The following is a 12412-nucleotide window of genomic DNA, read 5'->3' as shown; positions in this document are numbered from 1 at the left end:
CGTCATCTGAAACGTCAGGACGTATTTTATTGGAAATGAACTGGGGCTGATGAAGCGCCCGAGTCAGAGCTGAGTGTTTGTCCTCTAAGCGCCCGCGAGGGAAACCGAGGCCACATCCGGGGCTGTGGACCCTCCCTCCATCCTCTCCATCCTCTCCTCCCTCTCCTCCGCCTGCATCCTCCCATCCTGCACACCGACAGACAGACAGACAGACAGACAGGTGGACCGCGTTTGTTTCTTCTCTTGTGATTCAAATTATGTTTTTTTTTGTTTTTGTTTTGTTTTTTACTGGATTCTGTCTGATGGTTTGTGTGCGCGCATGTGTGTGTGTGTGTGTGTGTGTGTGTGTGTGTGTGTGTGTGTGTGTGTGTGTGTGTGTGTGTGTGTGGTGATGATGTAACCATCGGTGCCGTGTTTATGTTTTGATTTCTGTTGTATGGGATGCTGATTGGCACTGAGTCTCGCGCTCACTGCAGCTCCTCAGCATCCAGCTGTGGTTGTTGTTGCTGCATCACTGTCTCAGGCTCCATCTATGAAGCCTCTGTGGTTTGTGCTGTGTAGTTTTATGGACACATCATCAGTCATTAGGGAGAAAAGCATTTGGGTTGTGCTGCCAGGTTCATGTCAAATGCTCATCTCCACAGAGTTGGACTTATATGTGTAAAACAGCTGTAACATCTGGAGCTTTGTCACACCTGTCTACTGAGTCACAATCAGAGCTGGGGTCACTGTCAGTGTGTGTTGGTAACCTGGCTACCATGGTTACCTGAGACTAGACAATCATGTGTTTTACAGAAGGTTACACATCTGTGTATCTCTTTAACATCTTAATCTAGACTAGGTCCAAACCTGTTTCTGGCTGGACCTCCTAGTGTCAGGGTCTGAGGACTGTGATTTAATAAGAGATAACTCTAGCCCAGAGTCCAGAATCCAGGTGGGTCCTGCTGGTCTTCCATCAGACTTGTGGTCTGAGACAAGGCAATTCTATCAGCAGCCCATTTTTACAAACAGTTTGTCTTCAAGGGTTTTACAACATCCTCTGTCTTTAGACCAGTGTTTTTCAACCCCACATGGGGTCGCCTGGAATTCAAATGGGGTCGCCTGAAATGTCTAGTAATTGCTAAAAAAAAAAAAAAAAAAAAAAAAAAAACATTACTGATGAAAATATTTTTTTAACTAATTATTATTCTTTTAAAAATTATGATTAAAAACATCACACACAATCTTAAACAACTGTATTCTACTTTCACTTTCTTGAATATAAATCGAGTTCAAATAAAATGGCAATGGCAATTGGCAAAGGCAATTTTCCAACAGCGGACAATAAAGATTTATTGTATTGTATATTGTAAAATGCAGCATATAAAAATATTTGAGCTGGTGCCTCTTGATCTGTGATGTCACAATGGGGTCACAAGCCAAAAAAGGTTGAAAACCACTGCCTTAGACACTCACATCCACTGAAGGAAAACTCCCTGGAAAACCCTTAAAAGGGAAAAAATTGGAGAAAGCTCATAGAGTACAGTAAATGTATTCATATCTGATGTAATCCCCTCTCTCTCTTTCTCCTAGAGTCATGTCGGTGTCGCCCGCCCTCACTGACCTCTCTCGTCTCTATCAGACGGAGTTTGTTCGCAGTGCTCGGGCGGTCGGTGTCCTCTGGGCCATCTGCACGCTCTGCTTCGCCATCATCCAGGTGGTAGTCCTGGTGCAGCCGTCCTGGATCGGCAGCGCAGAGACACGGACCCCGGGGACACCCAGTGGCACTCTGGGACTCTTTGAGGTGAGACAAGTCACAAACTCATGACCTCAGGGAGCTGTACGACTCTCGTCTGTAACCTCCACCTGTGTGTGTTTTTAGGTGTGTGTGGACTCAGACTGGCCCGTCCCGGACTGTCGTGGCGGTCTGTCCAGTCTGTCTCCTCTTCCTTCCTTCCAGTCTGTGGCGGTGCTGGTGGGTGTGTCCCTGTGGGCGGTGTGGACCAGCGTCCTCTGTCTCTGTCTGTTCCGGTTCTGCAGCGCCGCCACTGTCTACAAGATCTGTGCCTGGCTGCAGCTCACAGCAGGTCTGACACACACCGGTGCTGCTGGTTCTACTGGTACTGGACCAGTAACACTGACACTACCAGTACTGCTGATGCTCTGTTTTACTGGAGAGTTAAATGTGAATGTGTTGGCAGGAGGTTGTTTTAGAGTGTCCGTGGCAAAGACTCATGGGAGCTGTAAAACATTGTTAGCTAACATCATAATTTAGTTGAACAGCAGACACTGGCTTCAGTATTCACCACATGGACTCTCTGTCTCTCAGGGTTCTGTCTGGCGCTGGCCTGTCTTCTGTTTCCAGACTCATGGGAGAGTCCAGAGATGAGGGCTCTGTGTGGAGACTCGGTGAGTCTTTAGGCCAGGGACACACTGTCTGCAGGGGCGGCCCATGGCAGGGACGCCATAGGGCCGAGGAGGGGCACCACAAGAAAGGTTTTTTTTTTTCAAAGACAAGCCGAATACAGTGGCTTTTCTTTTCCGGGGCTGTGGAATATGCCAGTGACATATTCTTATAACAACCTTATCACAGACTTATAACAAACAATTTGACAACATGATCAACACTGCACTGGAAGATGTTTTCGGTAGGGGGGGCTGCCATCTGAATGCAAAATGTGTGACGTCACATTGTTGCGTTGGCTATTATCAATTATTAGGGCCACGGGGCAATCGCCATGAGCACTGACTGTGCTCGGGGCGAAGCATTCCCATGTTGACAGAGATGGCAACCCCGGCCGTAGCTCCCATGGCCCTATCAACATTTTCTAGTTAATTATTATTATTGTATATAGGTGGGAATTGATAAGAATTCAGCAATTCTGATTCCATTATTGATATTGCTTATTGATCCGATTCCTTATCGATTTTCTTATCAATTTTCTTATCAATTCTCATTGGGTGAGGGGATAAAAGACAAATGGGTTTGTTTGGCTCTAAATGTTGTTTGCATTGATGACTCTTAATAAAGTAGACAGAGCCTGTCTGGAGAGTTTAACACAGAGACCACTCTGTCGTTGTTTTTTTCTTACTAGTTATTATTTTCATATAATATTCATTTTTATATTCAGGTCGTGAGTGCGAGAGAAAAGACACGCGCCCCAGATTTCACATGACTACCAGCAAAATCTGAAACTAGTTGGTTAGAAATGAAGGGAATACTGAACACAAAGAATAGACATGACTGCTACAATGACATTTGTACATGATATGATGCACCATTCAAGTACTGCTTCAAGTTGAAGCTGCAAAATGAGTCAGAAGAGGAAAAAATGACCAGGCACACAGGGCAGGAAGTGCCAGTCACGGATCTGGCCTCGGGCACAGACATTTCCACGGTTGACCTGACTGCCTGCACCGGCTGATGCTGCTGAACTGTTGAGTTCACTCTGGCTGCCGCTCTGTCTCTCTACAGAGAGTTTGCAGGTTACTGGACATGAAATGGAAAATGTCATGCTAAATACCAAAATGGCACTGTATGTACAGATGCTAAAATGGTTAGAAAATAAATTTGTATTTTCTAATGTCTGTATTATATTCAGATTCAGCATAGCAACTAGCAAATATAGTGGAGGGTGTCAGTTTGATGTAATGTTGCTTTATTGAACACAGTCAGACACAGTTTTGTCAAAGACAACATCACAGTGAAAAATATATTTAAATTGACAACAAAACATATTTACATCAACTCAACAACATCAGCAATTCTCTGCAAAAGGAATAAGAAAACAACAATCGGTTCTCTTTTTGAGTGTGTGTTTTAATACAATGCTCCCACTGTGGCTCTAACAGGTCTGTGGGTGGGGTGTGTGTTGCCCTTTATTGAAGGGATTTGTCCAGTTTGTGTGACTCTGATCCTGTATTAACGGTACTGGTCCAGTATGAATGACACCACATGTCTGTCCCCAGGTGGGCAGCTTCTCCCCAGGTAACTGCTCCGTCCACTGGGCCTACATCCTGGCCATCCTGGGAGTCCTGGACGCTGCCATCTTGGCCACGTTGGCGTTTGTTCTGGCCAACAGGCAGGATGCTCTGCTGCCACCGGACGCCAAGGATGGTGAGGAGGGGGGAGGGGGGAGGGGGGTGAGGGGGCGTTCATGTGAACTACACTGACAAAGCTTGAACTACAGGTTTCTAATGACACTGTGTTTATTACAGTGACCACAGGTCTGCTGATGTCAGCGTGAGATCACCAGGTGAGTCTACTCTACTGTCTCTCTGTCTCTTTAAAGGGATAGTTCACCCAAAATTGAAATTTCACTCATTATCTACTCCCCCTCATGTGGACTAAGGGCTGGGAGAAGTTTCAGAGTCCTCCGTGGCTTCTCTGAGTTACAGGGGGTCTCGGCGTAGCAGTGCATGTCCATAAAACGGTTGCAAATGGATACCAACTGTCTTCGTAACAAAAAGACACACCAAAAAACATCCAAATACCTCCATGCTGCTCGTATGTAATGTCCGTCTTGTACTGAAGCAGAGACGTTCTGCCCCGACATGCGAAATTGTCCTGAAAAAAATTAAATAAGTCTATATTTCAAGCTTGTTTTGTAGTGGAAGCTTCTCGAAGCTCCTCTTCCCGGTTTTGGACGAACTGGGAAGAGGACAGACCCTGATTCGTCCAAATTTGACGAACCGGGAAGAGGAGCTTCGAGAAGCTTCCGTTACAAACAAGCTTGAAATATAGACTTATTAAATTTTTTTCGGGACAATTTCGCATTACGGGGCTTCAATACAAGACGGACATTACATACGAGCAGCATGGAGGTATTTGGATCTTTTTTGGTGTGTCTTTTTGTTATGAAGACAGTTGGTATCCATTTGCAACAGTTATATGGACATGCACTGCTACGCCGAGACCCCCTGTAACTCAGAGAAGCCACAGAGGACTCTGAAACTTCTCCCAGCAATTTCAATTTTGGGTGAACTGTCCCTTTAACTCTTCATACATCTAACTCTCCTCCTCTTCTTCTTCTTTAAAGCTGCTTGGTCGTCCGAGGAGGAACAGAGCCTCAACATGTAGTAAAACAACAGAAGCACAAAGTGGTTTATAAAATAAAATCATCTTTATCAGCACTGAGCTGCAGCAGCTGTAGCAACTAGTTTCAAACCAATCATTTGCTAAATGAAAACTAAACTTCAGTAAAGACTTGAGTGATGCAAGTTTTTATCAGTTGAGGTGTTTTTCTTTATGTCCACTGACATTGAAATCTGGCTAGGATAAATTAATGTCTAATTTATTCACTCAGATGATGTAACTGGCATAATATCTCACGTTGTGTTATTTTTGGGAAATTCCAATTCTTTCAGACTGACATTCTGGCATCCAAGTCTCAGGTTTGATTTTCGGTACAGCTGCTGCAGTCAGTGCCCGGACCTTAAAAGAACAGTATACGATTCATTTAATTCTCCTGGTTCTTTGTTTCACATGGATATTAGTTGTATCTCTGCTTAGCTTATCTTAGCATAAAGACGTGAAGTAGGGGGAAATGATAGCTGATGCTGTCTCTAGCAAAATGTTACAGTGAATGTTCCAAACATGCTGTGTCATATTATTTCATTATTGGATCCAAACCTATTTGACCTTGATTAACTATTATTGGAGGAAGGATCAGTTCTGTCTGACTTAACATGTTAGCTAGGCCAAGGCCAGGGCCAGGGCCAGGGCCAGGTAGCTTAGATTTGGCTTTGAGTCCAGTTATCTTAGATAACGTCTTGTTTAAGCATTAGCTTAAAGGCCCCATGGCATGAAAAATGTGATTTTGGTTATTTTTTCGTGCTTGGGGAGGTCTCTGGGCCACATATATACTGTCCCATGCATCAAACTGGTCATAAACGGAGAAACACACACCGCCCATTTGTAGGAACATTCTATTTGAGACGAGCAGATAGCACTTCCTCCTTTCTGTGATGTCACACACAAGGTAACTCCGCCCACCGTGACCAGTTGTTATTTTTCAATTTCTATGAATGCAGCTTAGGTTTCAGTTACTTGCCTGTGATTGGCCCGACCACATGCCACTCTAAAACAGTCAGCCAATCAGAGGAGAGGTTCTCATTCTCTCTTCTGATTGGCCAAATGACCTGTGCCTGTTAGAACTCCAGAAAGAGGCAACAGAAAGGGGCAATATAGACGATGTTAAGCAGATCACAGGTACTCAAAACCAATGATACATCTTGTTAGGGATATCAGCAGGTAAATAAACCCAGAGAAAAGTGCACAGCATGGGGCCTTTAAGATCCAGCTAGATTTGGGGTCTAGTATTAACTTGCAGTGCAGTTGAGTGCAGTTGCATAACATAAGCTTCAGGTCCAGCTAGCTTTTTACTTATGGGTGATTCTCTGAATTATTACATCCCTCAGGTTTACCTCAAAGATTTTCGAAAATAACTTTTCTTTTTTGCATTTCTAAAACAATTTGAATGGGTTGCTTGCTAAGGAGTAGATGACAGCCAAATTTGTATGTCATCGCTGACCGGTCACTTTTTCATTGAATTAAAAAAAAATTGCAATTAACCTTTTTTTTTTGTTTTGTTAATATAATAATTTCCCTGACCCAACCAAAACAATACAAAAATCTGAAAAAAAAATCAACTATTTATGTCATGTCTCCCATGCTGTTACAGGGTTTTCTTCAACCCCGTAACAGCATACCAGTTCCTTTGCTTTAAACATAATGGTTCAGTTTAACATCCACAGCACGAAGTGACATCACTTAAGTCTTTAGAAGAACATTCCGTAAAGAGAAGAAAATGTTAACATCTTTTCTTAAATATTTTATTGTTTTTATTGTGAGACTGACATCGTCAAGCTCAACCTTTCAACTCCATGATATAAATAAATGATAGTCAACAACTGTTTAGGAAAAAAACAATACTGCTGAAAAATATTATAATTTCTTGTTTTCTTAATCATGTAGCTACGTGGTGCTACATGCCATAATTATGGACTTAGGCTACTTTTAGCCAAAATCTTCAACCCTGTAACAAAAATTACTCGTCATTGTCACAGGGTTGAAAGGTTTTTTCAGAAATCAGACGAGCCAATCAGACGAGCCAAAATGCACCAAATTCAGGGAATCACCTTTACTCTCTGGCTCATGGCTAACTGACAACATGATGGACGGCTGATCGACTAGACAGCTAAGTCCAGTCTAGTGTTTGTGCTAAGCTAGCCTAACTAGATCAAATTGATGGGAAAAGGAAAGTCTGAGTAAGACAGAGTGACTTCACTTATCTCAACATCAGCATGATTTTCAACCTTTAAGACACATTAATTCAACATATCGTGAGTCTTCCAGGCTAACCCGTTGTTGTTTATTACTTGCCTTGATGTTATTTTCAATTTAACTGCAGAATATTTTATTTTCATAGAGCATGTATAACTGTATACAACCACAGTCTATCAGAGCATTTTGAAATGTTTATGAATTATTTCAATGTGATGTATCTGTGTAAAGTGTTTTTATGGCCATGTCTTTAGCTAAATAAACCTGTCAGACCTAAAATGTAGTCCCTATATTGCCTTTATTAAGAGTTGGACAGGCATCACTGCTTTGGGCTATGCCAACCCCCATTTCTTCTTTTTAACTGTTTTAGCTTTCGGCTAACATGTTGTCCTTTTGTGCAACAGATTCAGTCTCTTCAGAATTGCTTTACATGCTTTTCAGCTTCTTACATGGTTTTCATCTACTTCAGCATTGCTTCTGTAATTGTAGGCCTAGCATTCACATGCCTTTCTGGTTAACAGTTAATACTTCCCCTGTGAAGTGGAGTATATGTAGTTAGAAATCCGAGTGCTGTTGAAAGAAACAGAAAACAAACAGTTTGTGGTGCATCTGACTTTATTTCAGAGAGAGACAAATAAAGTTTTTAGTTTTCACCACAGACAGACGCGATCACACTAGAGCTGCTGCACTCAAGCTGGAGTACATGAACACAACATGAACCAACCAATCACAGAGCTTCTGAGCTGTCACAGTGGTTACCGCAACTCTAAGCTTGACCCAGTGTGCAGGTGTTTCTTATGAGGAAATATTTCAAATATTATATATATTATATATATATATTATAATATTTTCAAATTTGTAGAGAAGGAGAATGGTTGGGGGTGAACTACAAGTCCCAGAAAGCATTGATGCAACTACAGTATCCACTCAGAGAGCTTTAGTGGGTTAAGTTAGAAGTTTATCTGTTAACAGTTTACTTTTAGATTTCAGATCAGTTCAAACATTTCACCACAGCTGATGGGGCTCATGAATAGGCTACTGTAGTGTTTAAAATGAAAACCTTGTATTCTAGTCTGATTAAAGGTCAAAGAAAGTAGGCAGGAATTTCATTTAAATCTTTTAAAATAAACATCAATATGTTATATTATCATTAAAAAATGTTTTTCTTCATATAGTTCTTCGTACATAAATACCTGGGCCTGTTTTCACAAAGCATATCCTATTAAGCCTAAATGTAGCTCCTAATTTACTGATTTAGGTCTTTGTCATGATGAAGTTGAGAAGATTCTTAACTCTTGGAAATCTAAAACAGTGATGATACACCTCAGTTGAAATGAAATCATGATCATTGTAGAGTTTATCTCCAACCAACCAACGCAAACCTGATCAATATGGAAGTGTTGGAAACTGTGTGCTACAACAAGGAAAATCAAACCATGCCATGATGACAATGTGAAGTTCTCCCTTTTCCCTCCAAAAAGTTGGTCTCAACAGTCTCAGCTATGTTACTTAGGAGTAGTGTTAAGATAAAATGCTTTGTGAATGCTGGCCCTGGTGCTTTTGAGGAACATTTTCAGGAAATTAGCTGGGAAAGTGTCACTGACGCCAAAGCAGTTTTCCCCCTGTTAATCACCATCTGGCCCTGAACACAGAAACACAACAGCTCCATCAAGGTTAATTGTCAGAACACGACTGTCTTCACTAGATGAGTTTCACAGTTAAACTACAGAACAGGCTCTGACCTCAGGCTCTGCAGGAACAACAGGCCTCAACTTGTAATGCATCTTCAGACAGGAACTGTCCTGCACATTTTCTCCTCCTCCATCATTTCTCCTCTGTAATGACACATAACTGATCACATACATATTTCACCAAAAGCAGCAAAAACAAACAAAACATTTTATTACAGAAACAGAAAATAAAAACCTGAAAGACGACAGAATACACCTCTTCTTCTACTTCTCACTCTTCTTCTCCTCCTCTTCCTCCTCCTCCCTCAATCTACTGAACATCCTCCTCTCCTCTCCTCTCCTCTCCTCTCCTCTCCTCTCCTCTCCTCTCCTCTCCCCTCCCCTCCCCTCCCCTCCCCTCCTCTCCTCTCCTCTCACTCCCTCATGTACTCCAGAATCTGATCGATCAGTATTTGGGGGTCGTAGTTCACTGCTGCTCTCCTTCGGCGCCTACTACTCCCATGATTCAGTTCTTCCACAGGTACATTAGCTGCGGTGTTGATGCGTTTCATCCTCTGCAGCCCACCAGTGGACGGGCGGAGCTTCTCATCCTCCTCTTCCTCCTCCTCCTCTTCCTCCAGCCTCTTCACCCTGAGGAGAGGGGGCTCGTTGCTGGGTGTTGGAGGCTCCGTGTTGTCAAGGAAACGACGGGTTCTCCTGTGGGCGGAGCTAACAGGTTCAGCTGCAGTGACTGACAGGTCCCTCCTCACCCGGCGGCTGGAGGAGATCACTGGGGCATCCTTTGGGCCGATGCTGGTCAGTATCCTAGCAACCAAACGCCTGAAGAGGAGAAGCCATACAAAAACAGTTAAAGGCAAAGAGTTTAAAGTTTATTTTGAATGAACCATTGTTTTCTCCAGATAACATTACGTTACCAAATGATGACAAACAATCCTTTTCTTAATTCTCACTATGTAAATATGTCACAGTCTTGAGAATCTTCCTCCTCTGAGACAAGTCCCCCCCCCCAACACACACACTGATTGATTGATTGATTGATTGATTGATTGATTGATTGATTGATTGATTGATTGATTGATTGATTGATTGATTGATTGATTGATTGATTGATTGATTGATTGATTGATTGATCAGCATTGGTGGAGCTTTACAGCAGTGATCAGTCACTCTGTGTTTTAGAATTGTTTAGAATTGTTTATTAAGGATCCCCATTAGTTGGTACCTTAGTAGCCAGCTAGTCTTCCTGGGGTCCACAAGGAACAACACAAAATATACATATACACAACATATCATACATTTACATTTACAGTCAATCACAATAACCTAAATGTTAAAAAGTTAAAGCAAACATTTGAACATTTCCACCAATCTTAAACAGAGCTTTTCTTAGATAACAAAGTGGAACCACTCTTACTCGTATACAGCTCATAAAAAATAAAATTTCAATTTCTTTTTAAATACAACAGAGGTAGTGAGGTAGATTATTCCACAGAGTTATTGCTCTATAGATAAAAGATCGTGATAAGGCCTTAGTTCTTGGCTGAGGCTTCCAGCTGACCACTGCTGGAGCCTCTAGTGCTGGAGTTGTGCACAGTGTTTCTAAAAACTATTTGAGTAAATAAAAAGTCAGGTGCTTTACTGATCAAGACTGACTGAAACATTGTGTGTGACCGACCTTAGAGTGTCCTGGTCTCTGTTCAGTCCTGATGAGACTCGTCCCTGCTGGACTCTCTCCTGCCTGGCTCTCTCCAGCAGAGTCTGGACCAGCTGAGGCTCCATCCTGACGACCACAGGTCACATGTTAGAACTCTGAGACAGCAGCTGACATGATTATCCATACCATATACCTGTCTTCCTTCTCACCTGTCCAACAGGGCCTGAGCCAGCTGGGGCTCCAGGAGCCCCAACCAGGCAGCCGGAGGCCTCCCCATGGTCAGTCCCTGCCCTGTCTCATCATAGTCTGCGGGGACTGGACCCTGGAAGTCCCTTGGTGGGCCCTGATCATCTTCCTCATCCTCCACTTCCTCAACCAGCTCCACGTCTCCTGGGCCAACCAATCCTGCACTCTCTGCCTCGCTCAGCAGGCGCAACAGAGCGGCCAGATAGGCTGTGGAGACATTTGATGGTCCATCACTCATGTTGTCTCTCTCTCTCTCTCTCAATAAATACTTGATCTTTGTTGCTGATCGTTTTATAAGAAAACATTCAAAAACAGCAGACATCTCTGCACTAAGTACAAAATACGTTTAAAGTGCTTCAGAATCATTTTTAGAGACATGTCACAAAGTGTCAGTAAAGATTAAACAAAAAGTCATCTCTCTCCTGACAGCTGATCTCAGAACAGTGCCCTCCTGTGGTGGCAGCAGGTTAATGTCTCTTAAAGCAGAAGCAAGCGATCCGGTGGTTTTGGCTAACTTCCTGTCAGCAGATGGAGTTAGCAGTCCCCGCCCTCGTCCCTACGTCACCACATTAGTAAGTACTTTATTTGTATTCACGCGCATCCCTTGGCTGCACACACAGAGAGGACCGCCCCTTTATGCCGTTCTCTCTCCTCATTGGATAAAGGTTGTAGGATAGGCAAGGCAAGGCAAGGCAAGGCAATTTTATTTGTATAGCCCGTTTTTACAAACAGTTTGTCTCAAAGGGCTTTACATGGCATCGTAACAACATCCTCTGTCCTTAGACCCTCACATCCACTGAGGAAAAACTCCATGGAAACCCTTGGATACAAGGAAAGTTTTCTCCTCTGCTTACAGCAGAGCAGAGTGACTGACAGACCCGTGTTTCGGACCAAACACTCTATAGAAGTGATTGCTGTCGGAAGATACAACTATTTAAGACTTATATTAACACAAACATTCCGCTTACTTCTGCTTTAACACTAGCTACACTTCCAGCCTTTGTTGTTGGTCATTTTAATGTGTAACAAGCTTGTCAAGAGGAGAGGACAGCCGTGTCTATTGGATATTTGCTCATTTAGGATCTGGATCTGTGATTAGCAAACATTTGTGTATCTAGTGATTAGCTGCTGCTGTTCTGAGATCAGTTGTCGTGTCGTACAGCTGAACAACAAAAGGCGGCAGATGGTAAACGAGACAATGACAGGCTGATGATTAATTAGTATCAATGTCAACCTGCTCGTTGTTCCTCCTCCTGTTCCCGCCTCTGGTCTCTCTCCACCAATCGCTGCAGAGCTTGGTCCAAGCCCCTGCCCCTCCAGTTGTCTGATTGGTAGTACAGGTCGTTTGCCCCGCCTCCTTCCTGCATGGCAGGATATGATATCATTTGGTCCTCATACGGCAGCAGGTTATGGAGGTCTCTGCGCTGGCGTCTGACCAGTGACACATCCAGGCCACGCCCCCCACCACGAGCTGCAGGGAGAGGCTGAGAGCAAGAGGTCAGAGGTCAGAGAGCTAATAACAATATACCACCATTAACCATTTCATTTTTAAAAAAT

At 43.1% G+C, this 12412-nt stretch overlaps 1 protein-coding gene across 1 annotated transcript; it reads left to right on the top strand.

Annotated features, from left to right (window-relative positions):
* Positions 1 to 1576: 1576 nt before the first annotated feature.
* On the top strand, positions 1577 to 4226 carry lhfpl4b (LHFPL tetraspan subfamily member 4b; the record flags this gene model as incomplete). The annotated part of the gene is made up of 5 exons (XM_083974810.1): positions 1577 to 1783; positions 1862 to 2066; positions 2309 to 2388; positions 3949 to 4096; positions 4198 to 4226. 5 exons carry the CDS (start codon positions 1577 to 1579, stop codon positions 4224 to 4226), a joined length of 669 nt encoding a protein of 222 aa, XP_083830936.1.
* Positions 4227 to 12412: the final 8186 nt, after the last annotated feature.

This window comes from Trachurus trachurus (genome assembly GCF_905171665.1).
Source record: "Trachurus trachurus genome assembly, chromosome: 7".
NCBI lineage: Eukaryota > Metazoa > Chordata > Actinopteri > Carangiformes > Carangidae > Trachurus > Trachurus trachurus.
Note: the sequence above shows the minus strand (reverse complement) of the source record. Positions and strands in the feature narration are given on the sequence as shown.